The 13,934-nt window shown below is 40.9% G+C and overlaps 1 protein-coding gene across 1 annotated transcript; it reads left to right on the plus strand.

Annotated features, from left to right (window-relative positions):
* Positions 1–10,209: 10,209 nt before the first annotated feature.
* On the plus strand, positions 10,210–12,954 carry Pate3 (prostate and testis expressed 3). The gene is made up of 3 exons (XM_003472560.1): positions 10,210–10,258; positions 12,209–12,331; positions 12,830–12,954. Exons 1-3 carry the CDS (start codon positions 10,210–10,212, stop codon positions 12,952–12,954), a joined length of 297 nt encoding a protein of 98 aa, XP_003472608.1.
* Positions 12,955–13,934: the final 980 nt, after the last annotated feature.

Below are 13,934 nucleotides of genomic sequence, written 5' to 3' on the forward strand. Positions count from 1 at the left end.
GCTGTCAAGAACACAAAAGCAAGATGGATAAAATGAGAATGATATACATATTGTGTAATGCTTAAGAGGATATTTTATGCACATGAATTACCGTACACCTTACATAAATAGAATAAAATGAGAATGAAATGAAATTGGAAGAGCATAACATCGACCCATCATTGCTTAAATACCTAACAGTCTCACAATAACAATACTGCTGAGGCAGGAAGGGGGATGTGACACAGGTGGCTGTGTGACCTGTTAATCCCAAGATCCCAGAACCAAGATTGTCCTCAGATAGGCTTTTCAGCCCCGGGAGACAGAATGCCCAGCAGCTCCAGCTCCAGGAAAACCCATAGTTAGTGTAAACTCCAAATACAGTGGGGGACTTTGCTCTGAAAGTGATCTTACCTCATGACAGGCAGCTGTTGGAGAAGACATTCACTACAGTGCCTGCTATATTTGGGAGTGATTTATCAAAAAGCATTTTTGAAAGAAGCTAATTGTTAATACTGAGGTACTATGGGAATCAAAAATCACAGAGCAATTACACTGCAGGGTTTCTAGGATCACAGAAACCAGAAGTGACTGCATGCTACAGGCCACAAGAGCCAGTCACATAAATGGGTCCAGACCTCATGAAAATGCTGCAGGGTGGTCCTAGGCCCCATGCAAAGTTTAAGCTGTGTTGGTCTCAGGACAAGAAGGTCGTGGTAGTCCTGCCCTCTTGAGAAGTCAGACCAGTCATGCATGGTTGTCTAAAGGGGGCTGGATCGGAAAGTGCTGGCATTCAGCCCAGCGGGCAGCTGGACTCCTTCACTGTCTGTACTTAGCACAGAGCTTGGCGGTCTGTTTGCCGGAGCCAACTGTCAATATGATCAAGCGTACTGCTTGGCTCAAACCGTCACCATGCCCTGGGGTGTATGAACAGAGGGGCCTCTGGCCCCGGCACCTCACAAGCCCACAGGCTTACAGCTAGGTAGCGAAATCAGCAACTGGAGAAACACGGGGTGGAGGGCCACACACAGTGAAAGTCCCTGGACTTGCTACTGCCCTGAGGCTGAAATCACATTATTGACTGACCCGACGCTGCAGGAGAAGAGAGGAAAGCACTCAGCATGCGCGTGTATACACACACACACACACACACACACACACACACACACACACGCCCTGTAAGTCTGTGTGAGGCCCTAGCTGTGACTCCATCCGTCCTCCCCACCTGGTGGATTCCAGTACTACAGTCCTCGGAGAGACACAGCTTAGCCAAGCACACAGAGGGATTCTTTGGGAATTGTTCGGTTTTCCTTTGTTTGTTCTTAAAGTTTTTTTTCTGCTCTATTTCTTTTGCTCTTTGTTTTATTTTTGTTTTCCTTTCCTTCTGACTTTTCTTTAACTTTTTACCTAATTTTAATTTTCTTTCATTCTTTAAATGGAGTCTATTTCATTTTTCTCTCCTCCTCTTTTCTTTTTTTCAAGTTTACTTCTTTGGCTCTTCCTTTTCCTTACCCTGCCCACTTTTATTCTTGCTATTAAGCTCTATTAACATTTTAGCTATTTAGTGGGCTGAATGCTATTATTTCTGGGTTTTCTATTGCCAGTGATAACACAGTTGCACTTAGTAGACAGTTACTGTGTATCTGTGTTTGCTTTGTCTGTGCCTACACTATTGTTGCAGATCTTTTCATAAATTAACACATTTGCAGTCTATAAGGATTGCCATCGTCACACAGATGTGGTGCATGTACAAAACACATCTGTAATTCTTTTTTCCCGTTCTCTAGCCCTCTCCTTTTTTCCTTCCCCTTCCAACTCTTGTTCCTCTTTCCATTTACAAAACCTCTATTTTCATCCTTTCCCCTTTTAATTCTTTTATTTTTCGCCTGTTTATCCTCCTCTCCTCCCTTCCTTCCATCTCGTGCTGTCCCATCAATTTGCAATAAACTCCCCACTTCTTATTTATTGAACTGTTTTGATATATATCAAATACTTATATATACATATAAGAGAAATCATGTTGTATTTAAGCTTAAGTGTCTGGCTTATTTCACTTAAGATTATGTCCACTTACCTATGAATGCCCCAACTTTGTCTTTTTTATGTCAAAGTAGTGGTCCATTGCCTATAAATACATTTTCTTTATCTACTCATCTGTTTTGGGGCATACCAGCCATTTTTAAGATTTAGCTATCTGTAGACATCTTTTCTACTGATAAAGGTGATACAGTCACAGCTTTTATTGGTTCTCATGGTATGTCAATATCCACCTTATTGCTTACTGTATTACTGATTATTTCTTTGTTATTTCCGATGATGGCCTCGTTGTTGCTGTTTATTTAATTTTCACAGTATGCTAATGTCAAGTATGTCTTTGAGTTATCAACATTACTGCAATATATTTTGTCTTCTCTGTGCAGTGCTTAGAATTACGCCCCCAGGAAAATTTGGGCACCAGAATGATTCTCAAATATTATGCTGGGTAGATTGAACAGTAGTATAATAGGGTGAGGGTGAGTAAAAGTGACACAAGAAGTTATACAAATCCTGAGTAGAGACTAAGACAATAAGAAAAATTTCCAGTGCCAGGATTTAGCTCAGTGGCATAGGCGCCTGCCTGGCAAGTGTGGGGTTGTGAGTTGGATCCCGGCACAAAAAGAAGAAAAGAAAAGAAAAACTCTTCTAACAAAGAAAAACCCAAGACCTGATAAAATTACCTTAGAATTCTACCAGAACTTCAAGAAAGCTCTAAGGCAAATATTCCTCAAACTCTTCAATTATATAAGAAGTTCGAAAGCAGGACACAGACCTCATTCCTTAAGTACGGTTACCCACATACCAAACCAGACAAGGACTTAAAAAAGCAAAGCTACGACCAATTTCTTTAATGAACATACAGTAGCTGTTTACGATTCTGTGATTCTAGTGGGATTCTTGAGGACAGGAGGAGGAAATAAATAAAACTGGAAGCTCCTATTGGGATCTTCTTAGGAATGGGCCCAGGATATGTAGGGAGCCTATTGTGGTCAGGGATTTGCAAGGAGAACAAGACAACACAGGACCCACATTTATAAAATTATTTTGTAGTAGTCACCCAAAGAGTTAAATACAAGAAGCACAGAAATCTGTCCACACATAAGACCTAAGGAATCCAGCTGAGGGCCTGGAATCCCATGACAACATCCTACATGAGTCCAGCTGAAGACCTAGAGCCCACGACAGTGCTCCCATGCGTCCAACTGAAGGCCTAGATCCCATGATATCTCACACAAGTCTGTTTCACAAAGCTGTGCTGGGAAGGCCCCAAGGTCAGCGGTGGAAGCTAGAAAGTCTATGCCAGTGGGGTGAAGGATCTGTGCCAGCAGACTGAGAGTTCTGCACTGGAGCCAGGAAGCGACACTCAAAGGACCAGGGCTCCGGAAAAGTACCACAGCATCCTCAGTGACAGTGAGGTCCGGAGCTCCTTGGATGATGAGAACAGCAGACTTCACCGCAGGAAGCCAGGGTGACAAGCTTCTCCTGGAGACTGAGCAGCACAGTATCTTGTCCTGTAGAGCCAGGAAGCTGTAAAACACTAGCTCTAGGGGCCAGCAGAGTCAGACGGGGAACCCTTTCCTTCCCCACGAAACAGAATTCAGCAGCACCTAGAACAGGACCAGGAGGTCTTCTTTACCTCATAACAAAGCTCTCTTCACACAGGACTTAGTCTGCTAAGAGCAAGCATGCCCAATTAAAGAACAGCTAGGATAGGGGAAAGAAGGGGAAATTATATACTAAACTATATTAGTTCATCAAAAAGAATAGTTCGTGCTTTCACTGTTTGATCATTTTTTCATGCCTATATCTTATAATATGCTATTGAAGATAATACACAATATATTAACAATTGTTAATCTCTGCTTATTTTATTTAGAAATTCTGTATCATCATTTTTAGTCTCTTTTCATTTTACAATAAAATGAGAATATCAGTAATACTAACAAACTGGTTTGGAAAAATAGAAAAGCACAAATTGACAATATCACTGACTAATGAAAGCAGTGAGAGACTACAGTTTCTACAAATACTTTAAAAATAAGAGCCAGGGTACAGCTCAGTGACACAGCACCTGCCTGGCAATTGCAAGGTCTTGAGTTGGATTCCTGGTACCAAAAAATAAAAAATTAAAATAAAATAGAAATAAGGGAGCAGTATTGCCAAGAAAGTTAGCAACTTCGATGAAATTAAAAATTTCTTGAAAGACACATATTATCAAAGTTCAATGAAGAGGAAACAGATAATCTGAATTTAATTTTAAAAACTGAAGGTATAGTGTTCTGGTTTGTATCTAGATGGTCCCCCCAAAGCCTTGTGTGCTTATAGGTGGGAATTTTTGGAGGTGGCTGGTCCAAGGTGTATGACCATGGATTAAGGGTATGTGATAATCGGCTTAGTCCACTGGTGAGTTCACGTTGTCCTGGCCGTGGGCAGTGGGAAGCTGTACCATGGGTGTGGGTGCTACATAGTACCAGGCTTTTAGCCTGATGGGATATAAGGGAAAGGTGGAAGGCAGGCTGCTTCTGGGTACAATAGAGTCAAATAGTAGCACCTTACACAAAATTTTCTGTAATATTAAAGAGAAGAGAATTCTCAGATGATTTTAGAAAGCTAACATTACTCCAAAACCAAAGACACTGCAAAAAATTGAAACTAGACTGGTATGCCATGCCATGTAGTTGCAAATATGTTAACATAGTTTTAACAAATTGATCTCAAAAAATATAAAAAAGAAAATATAGTCAAGTCAATCATATCCCAAGAATCCAAAATTGGTTTTATATCATAAATCAATCTGGGTTGGAGACATAGCTTAGTGGCACAGCGCCTGCCTGGCAAGTGTGAGATCATGAGTTCAATTCCCAGTATCAAATAAAATAAATCAAACTAATTTACATTGCAATAGAAAAGGGAAAACTGCATGATCATTTTGGTACATTCACAAAAAACTTCAACAACAAAATCTGAAGTCCTGAGCTGGGGGGCTGCAGGTCAGTAACAGCGCTCCTGCCTAATGTAAGCGAGGTCCTGAATTCAGTGCCCGGTGTGATTGTTAATTGCGACGTGTAACTGGAATGGACTGAGAAATGCTTATTAAATTAGTGGAGTGGATGTGTCTGTGCATTAGTGACTTGTAAACTGCCAAATGTGGGTGGCACCCACCAATAGACTTAAAGAGGGAAAGAAGAACAAGCCTTCCTCTTCCTGCTTTGGAGGCTCCAGTCTGGCCATTAGCTTTGAATGCTCCTCTCCAGCTCCTTCCGGTTTCCAAAGGACTTGTCGGCCTTCTAACAAAGACCTTTTGGCTTTCCAGCACAGTCCTACACTGGATTCTGCAGTGAGCTCTAGGCTTTTTGACTTTCAACTGGACCCATTTTTCATTTTTTTGCCCCTGACTCCATATGCAGGTGTTATAAGCCTACTTAGTAAACCCTTTATTTAATCATGTATGCTTATCTGTGGGTTTTATATTAAATCTGTTCCTCTACAAGCCCTAACTGATACACCTGGCGTTGCAAGAAATAAACACCTCAATTTTAAAATGGGAAAAATAGTTTAGAAAACATCTTGTCAAATATATGAAGGTATACAGATGTCAAATAGGTATATGAAAAGACTCCATTGGCTATTGATAAAATGCTAATTAAAAGACTTCATACCCACTAGGAAAGCTAAAATAAAGAAGACTGACCTCACATTTTGGCAAGAACGCAGAAGGGCTGAATTCTCATTCACCACTGGTAGAAACTCAAAGTGTTACAGTTGTTATGAAGAATAATGTGGTGTTTTCTTTAAAAGTGAAAATTACATTTGCCATTTTATCCAGCTTTTCTATTGCCAGATGATTCCTCAAAAGAAACGAAAATGTGTGTCTATAACATGAAGGGCAAAGAAAGGCTGTAGAAAATTTTTAGGTTAAAGGAAGCCAGGAAGAAAACAATTCATGCAACACCTACCTTAAACTGGTTCTTTTATTCAGGGGGGAAATAGCACCTAAAATATTGTTGTATGAAATAACAGGCTATGAGGGATAAAATAATGTTTTAATGCTACATTCACTGCTGCATTGAGAATATTTCTATCCTTAGAAAATAAAATGTTGACAACAGGTGAGTATTTTATGATGGTATTTCAGTATTATTTTTTAGTTTTCAACTTTCCCACAGGTTTGAAATAACTTCCAAATAAAAACAAATTTTAAAAAGCTCCAGTGGTAATAAGTGTTTTGTCTTAAGGTAAATGAATTCATCTCTGTCTACGTTTTAGACATGACTTCTCAGAAAATACAATAATATAATCCATTGATTCAGCTTTAATGTCATCAAAAGACAAATGGCTTCAAAAGATTTCCAGTGCTCAAAGATTTCTCCTCTCGAATAAGTTGACAAAGCTCTTTTTTGATTTTGATGCTATCCTGGTACTGCAGCATTTAAAAGTTTGCAAGGATGCTGATCTCAATCCTCTTCTTTGTATATCAGCTTGGCCACTAACGCTCTTTAACATTAGGACCTTGAAGTGGAACACTTACACATTAACCATATTTAGGATTTTAACCTTTCCAATGGTGAAAAGTGTCTTTCAGGTAAACCACACCATGAATAAAATCCTCTCTTTAAATATGTTTCAACAGTAGGCTTTGTTTTCCTTTAAAACAAACAAAAAAGGCAGAAGTGAAAGATTCCACTTATTAGCACAGGTGCTTTAAAACTTGGCCTCATGAAAACAAGAGAATGTCTCTCCACAAAAATATTCTTAAATGTGACTATTTAGAAACCTGCTTCTGACAGAGTTGGATTTTTTTTTTGCTTGATGATACAATGTATTTTAGTTATTTTAAAATTTATTAAAGAGTCATCAGCACATGTATGTCTTAAAATGGATGAGTGTCCTATGTGGGAGGAAATTCCTTAGGTGATTAAATGGAGAAGTAGCCAGGTACCAACCACTGTAGATCCGGCTATGAAGAGTTCTTGTTTCTAGTCCAAATTTTCTATACCTGAAAATCACCTTTGCTGTTGTCACCACTGCCAAAAAGTTGAATTTTGCTGTTTCATTAAAAAAAAATCATGCAAGAATTTTTCTTTAATAGCTTCATCCTGCACAGAACAGGCAAAAGCAAAAGGAAAAAGAGCAGCTGACCTTGTTGAAAGATGCCTTCAGCTTTATCTGACTGCAAAATAGAGGAGAATGGCAAAACTGCCAATTTCCTAAGGACTGCTTCAATTTATAAAGAAATATAAACCGCGCTATTTGACAAGAAAACCCCAATTTTCTGTTCAATTTGCAAACCAGTTCTTAGGTAGTTTACAAATATTTTCTCAACAACATGGATCTTCTTTTATTTAGCAAGCTGGTGAATACCAAAGGAAAGACTTTTATAAAGTGACAAAGCTATACAACTGTGCTTTTCCAAATAGAGCTTAGTTATCGGGCAGAAAACATCCACATCCTGAGATGCAGAAATACACAAGAGATTCTTGTGTCTGTCTTTATACATCCATTCCCAGGAATATTTCAAAAATAAAATCAGTGTGACTTTTGTGTCCCACAAAATTCAAAGGTACAAATGAAACCTTATTTTTAAATTTTTTTTATTTTGAAGATAAAGCCTTATTTTTTTACTATGGCTAACAAAGTCTCAGCTACTGCTAATTCTTTTGTAGCTTGTTGTAAATATTTAGATAATAGGGAGGTTTTCTATCAGATAGAAATTAAAAAGACTAAAAATAGAAATTTTCTATTAAAGTTTATGACTGTGTAGTAGCTCATTTTCAGTTGCTATAATGAAATACATGAAGGTAGGTACTTTACAAAGAGAAGAGGTTTGTGTGGCTCATAGTTTTAGAGGTTCAAAATCAAAATAAGCTTGAACTGATTCTGGTGAGGCCCCTTCATTAAATCATTTCATAGCAAACAGAATCATGGTAGGGACACAAGCCAGTGTCATCACACTGCAAGGCAGGAAGCTGGAACAGGGAGGAGCCTCTGTATACACCTTGTTCTCTCAAGAATTTACCAAGGATCCAGTGAAAATTACACCCTCATGACTTAGTGACCTCTCACTGGGACCCACTTCTAAGGGTTCCAAGGCCTCCACCTCATAGGGGGCCAAGCGCCATAGTTTAGATGTAAAAGGTTCCCAAAACCTCGTGTATTTGGAAGGTGACAAGATCATGGAGCACCAATGATAGTGATTTCATTCATTGCTCCGGTAGGAGGTGGGACCTGGTTGAAGAAGCAGGTCACTCACGGAAGACAAGACTTGGAGGAGCTGTTCTGTCCCTGGCTCTACTCTTGTGCCCTCTCTGCTGGTTGCGTGGAGTGAGCAGCCTTTCTCCCCATGCACGTCTGCAGCTCTGTTTCTGCCTTCCAGCCAGTTAATCGTGGACTAAATACCACATTGCCTAGGAACCTGTGAGCCACACCTCTCCTCTTTTAAGTTCGTTGTTGGATATTTTATCCCAGCATCAGGAAAGACACCAACTTCCAAATCCTGTGGATCAAAGTGTATCCAAACCATTGCACCTCCTAAAGCTAAGAGGCCACTAGACAGGATTAGGAAACCTTGTCCAAGCATAAGATGTTAATGCACCATCCTGAAATCAGTCCATAAGCAGACCCAAAAGGGAGTTTTGCAACTTTGTAGTATCTATTGTGACTTTTCATCTGAAGCATGGCCATATGGTGAATAAAGCCTGAATGTTAGTGACACTCTCTAGGTATGGACCCTGCTTTGAACTTGCGAGGTTCTTCACCATTCTGTTAGAAGAGCTCAGAGAGACAATCTGTGTGGAAACGTGTCCTCAGACACGGCAGGTAGCTGGCACTCAGCAGTGGGGTATGGTTCTTTTTTCTTCATTTCGGTCCCCACCAGCAACTGGAGGCAGAAGGGCACTATGTATTTCTCTGGGTCCTACAGCAAGCACCTCTCTTGCCAGTGTGTGTTATTATTTCTCACCCAAATCTTGATTTCTGCTTGGCAAATCAAACGCTGCCCCCACAGAAGCCAGAGCCTGACTCTAGGCTAGAGACGTTTCCCCCAAAACAGAAGGGTGTCCCCTAGAAGCACAAAGTGTGCAGACTGCTCCTCTAGGCTAACAGCAAGATCTCTGTCACCCACCCCAAATCCAAAGTTCAAGACCTGAACATGAGGACACAGTGTTCTGCTTTCTCCCCCTCGGAGCAGGACAGGTGGCATCTCTGCTGACTGGAGGCTTTTATGGCATGGGCGTAAATGTAATTTGGATGCTATGCTTGGACAGTGGTATCCTTTGTCAAACAGAGGATTAGTTATTTCAAAGCAACAGAACTGTTTGCCCATCTTCACAACTTACGTAATGAGCCATAGAACGTTTAAAAGTACCAAAGAACTCAAAAAACTAGTTGAATAGAACATCACAGATAAATGACAGCAAAGATGGGTAACACAGTTATTCCCACTCTATGACACCATGCAAGCTGGTCACAGGGTCTGACAGCCATCCTCTCCTGACCTGTGAGAAATGAAAAGCTAAATTACTTTAGGAAAAACAATTTGATAGTTGTAGGAACTGTTGAAGGATGTTGAGTAGGTTTCAGGACCTCAATATTTAGGTGGAGTTTAAAATTCCAGAATTCTAATTGAAATTAGAATTAGTCTGGTACAATGAAGATTCAAAATTCAATGGACCTTTCAGGAACTATCTATGAAAGAGATTCTTGAAAGAACAGAAACTGTGCGATCACCTTGCAGTTTAGTTAGAATACACATAGAAGATCATTTAAAGTACACAGGTGAGTGTACCAGAGCTATGTGCAAATACAATGCAATTTCATATCCTGAAGATTGGTGGATTTGGAGACTCTTGAAAATAAGTTGCTGGTATTCGTATGAAAATAGGTGCACCATGCAACCCTAACGTTAAGCTAGATGAGACACAGAGCTTAAATATTTGATATCAAATATTGGATTCTGAATGGCAACTATAAGTTTACATTTTTGAAAACGTTCATAAACTGCAATGCCCAGCATTTATGAGTTACCACTACTTTCTACTGTGGGAAGGACAGCCAATGAACTCGAGTCCAAAAAAACCCCTTGCGTGACGAGCTCCCTTAGGCATGAATAATCAGCGGCCACTCATGAAGGCAAAAGCGTCTTCCCTGGAGCCCAAACACCTGTGCCCGCAGCCCTGCGGAGACTTCCAAGTCAGGATGAACAAGTGCGTTTTGGGGCTCTTCTCCCTCTTCTGCCTCATCATGGGTGAGTCCCAGACCTGAGGACTCAGGGAACTAACTCCAGGGGAGTCCGCATGCTTAAGGGTATCCATGCAGGGCTGAACTTGGACCGCACTTGTGAGAGAAGGTTTCCTAGCAACCTTTCTGTCTTTTCCAGGGTCCGCCATTCCCCTCCCAGTGTTTGAGGTCGCTGTACCTCTGTCACTTTGTCCTTCTTTACTCCTCTATCTCAGCCACCCCGTATTAGCCAAATCCCAACCAGATTTCCCTCAGAACATCTTTTCATGAATACAGATTCATTTTCTAAGGGAGCTAGTCAGTCTATAAAGAATAATAGTGCTGTGTTTCTGGATCATACGTGATAGTTTCTGACACCCTTTTGGAAAACTTTTTTATGACAAGTATATTTAGGAGAGAAATTCTGTACAGTCTCAAATCAGACAAGTGTTTTTTAAAAGGTCGAATCAAGAACTCACACTCTGTGTACCTTGGGTGCTCATTTGACAAACGGACCTTACACCTTCTTGCAAGGCTTTTGTAGGGATTAAATCAGCTACAATTCGAGAAAAAAGACGGCCCTCCTGAGATAATAAATAAATGCTTCTTTCTTTTCTTAGTTAAGTGTACCAAGAAGAGAGTTTTAAAAATTGAATATTTATTGCAATAATTCAGCCTGTAAAATCTGAGAAAGGTGTTACTATGTTTTTCTTTTTGTATTTCCAGGAATTGTTTCATTTTTATAAGCACATGTTTATAGTACACAATGATTACATTACTCATGAGAAGTTGGAGTATGTGTATCACACACCTTAATGCTTTTTTCAATCCTCGTCTCCTCTCCTCTCCATCTCTTGGTCCCAATTTCAGTTGCAAAAGATCTGTTTCCCTATTTCCTGCCATCTGTTTCAATTTGCTCTTTATTTAGATTTTGGTTCTCTGTCTCTCTGTCTCTGTGTCTGTGTCTGTCTCTGTGTCTGTCTGTCTGTCTGTCTCTCTCTCTCTCTCTCTCTCTCTCTCTCTCTCTCTCTCTCTCTCTCCCTCTCTTTCTCCCTCTCTCTCTCTTTTCTGGTACTGGGAATCAAATTCATGACCTCACACTTGCCAGCCAGGCACTGTGCCACTGAGCTACATCACCAATTGGTTTGCTCTTATAAGAGAAAACATGCAATATTTAAGCTTCTGTGTCTTGTTTATTTAGCTTAACATTAAGGTTGCAAGCTCATCCATTTTCCTACAAATGACTCGAGCTCACCCTTACGACTAAATCTCCACTGTGTACACATCCCACAATTTCTTTATCCATTCGTCTGCTGATGGACACATAGGCCTCCCTCACAACTTGGGAATTGTGAATTCAGCTACTATAAACCTGGCTATGTGTGTATCATGGGAATATGATCCCTTTAACTCTGTGGGGAAGATATCTAGAAAAAGAATGGCTGGGGCAAAATCAATTCTATTTTTAGGTTTGAGGACTCTCTATACTGATTTCCATAGGGGTTTATACTTGAATTCAAAACAACACAATATAACTCCTAACAATATGTAAGCAATAATGTACAACCCAAAATAAAGTCAAATGTCAGAACCCCATCCTCTTGAATAAAATGTTGTAAAGCATTCCTCCTCACCAAACTCATGCTGCTCCACCTGTAAAGCAGGAGAAAACAGCATGAATAGATCCTTTTTTAAGGTACAGAATGACTTAGAAGCTAATTTTTGCTCAAAATATTTCAAATGAAAAGGACTAAGGTTGGGGCCAGGATATTTTAATCACCCAATAGCATTTTCTTTCTACTGTAGGATAACTGAAAAGTTGCTAAAAGATTTCACTGTTTTCTGCCAATCTCCACCATCAGGTCCTCATCCACCCACCCAGGCCCTGGCCACCCCACTCCCTCAGGTAAAATACTGCCAGCTCCATCCCAAGCCCCTGCCTCTGTCTGGCCTCACACCCAGCTCTGTCCTTCTCTAGCTGCAGCATCACTGAAATGTGCAACATGTCATCTTCAAATAACAGGAGAGCGCTGCAGAAGAGACTTTGGCATCTGTGTTGCTCAGAAGGACGAGTCGTGCATGGTTCTAAAGGTCGTCTATAGTAAGTCAGAGGGTCTGGGGAGGTGCTATGAGAACCTTGGAACTCCCAAGACAGTGGGTTTGGTAATTTTGCATCTCAGGATGAGAACAACCAAACGACACAAGCCAGTTACAAACACCCCCAGCGCAAGTAGAACAGATCCCTGCGTCTGCAAAAGAAGAGGGTGTGGGGTATTAGGAAGGACAGAGAGGTGGGGATTCTCTATTCCCAATAAAAATGGTTAAACAGATTTTTTTTTACCTAGAGAGCCCCAAAGTGCTATTTGCTAATTCTCTAGCAGAAAAGAGAATGAAACAGGTGCACGATGCATTGAGAACTATCAAGTACTTCACTTAAATTGTCCAACCCCTTCAGGTAGCCAGCAATTTCTGCATCGCTTCCCTGGGCACTGTAAGGTGGGAAGCCAAATGTGTCCTGCTGCTAGATTGGTGCCAGATTGTACCTGCCTTGGAAGACTTAGATCACTGGCTTTTCTCTTGTGACTCTTCCCTATTGCAGACTTTTCTCTCGTGTTATCCTACATGGACTGTCAGAAGTTCTGCAAAACTGGGAAGTACGCTATCAACAGGCGCGTTTACCGGTACACTTGTTGCAAATCCAATTACTGTAACAGGCTAATCTAATACGTTCAGCCCTTTAAGGCCTCATCCAGGAACGTTACTGATGTTTTTTAGCCTTCATCTTCTACCTACCCTGGTTCTCCCACCCCGTGTGTCTTACCAGTACTGCACCCTTCTCCTAAACCCATGTCACCCTTCCTGGTGCCTTTGACTTACTTCTGCTACACCTCTCTGGTCAGGGGATAGCAGGTGTGAACCGTGGAATTCTCTCATTAAAAGGGTTGGCATTTCTATGCTCTCAGAGTTCCTTACAGTAGAGTTTAAAACCCGATTCGTACAGCACCTTTGTATCAGCTTGGAGAACTGAGGTACACAGAAATATTTCAGCTGAAAGTTCTCGGATGTCTTTAAGCACCCACGAATCACGACACTGATTAAGCATAAGTAGCAATAAAGTTGGTGGTGGATAACTGAAAGTTTTGCTTTCTGTTAGAAACTCATTCTCCCCAGCAGAGAGTGCCCATTTCGGATTCAGTTCTTCTATTTTTGTGGCTTATACGAGTGCCTTCTTACACACATTGGCAGCACACAGCAGACAAGGGGCACCCCAGACCCTGCAGCGTTCTCAGCCCAAACCCAGGCGCTAGTACGTTTGTCAAGATGCAGACTTACAGCACATCGCCTCTCTCATTTCGTCCCCCTGCCCTCTGAATCTCTTTCTGTTCCTTTCCTTCGCCACCCATTTCTACTGTCACCCAATCACCTCCCTATTGCTACACAAGCCACCCCTCTTAAGGTGGGGAATGCTTGAAAGCTTTGTTCCATTTCTTAGGGTTCTCTAGGCAAACACAACCTATCAGCTGTGTATCTATGTACTTGTCTATTACTTACCTCCCTATCATCTATCTACCTGTTATCTATCCTCTACCTACTTATTAGCCACCTACAGATCTACCTATCACCTACCTATGCATTATCTACCTCCTTATCTATTATCTACTTATCTGCCTATGTGTCTACCTGCAAGGGGGTATCAGGCTTAC

The sequence above is a fragment of the Cavia porcellus genome, unplaced genomic scaffold (assembly GCF_034190915.1).
Source record: "Cavia porcellus strain 051 isolate PalLab524CR breed Dunkin Hartley unplaced genomic scaffold, mCavPor4.1 scaffold_9, whole genome shotgun sequence".
NCBI lineage: Eukaryota > Metazoa > Chordata > Mammalia > Rodentia > Caviidae > Cavia > Cavia porcellus.

Coding starts and splice junctions, on each gene's coding strand:
- Pate3 (XM_003472560.1), top strand. CDS start 10,210: ATGAACAAGTGCGTTTTGGGGCTCTTCTCCCTCTTCTGCCTCATCATG. Junction 10,259..12,208: donor CCTCTTCTGCCTCATCATGG/GTGAGTCCCAGA, acceptor GTCCTTCTCTAG/CTGCAGCATCACTGAAATGT. Junction 12,332..12,829: donor GGTTCTAAAGGTCGTCTATA/GTAAGTCAGAGG, acceptor TCCCTATTGCAG/ACTTTTCTCTCGTGTTATCC.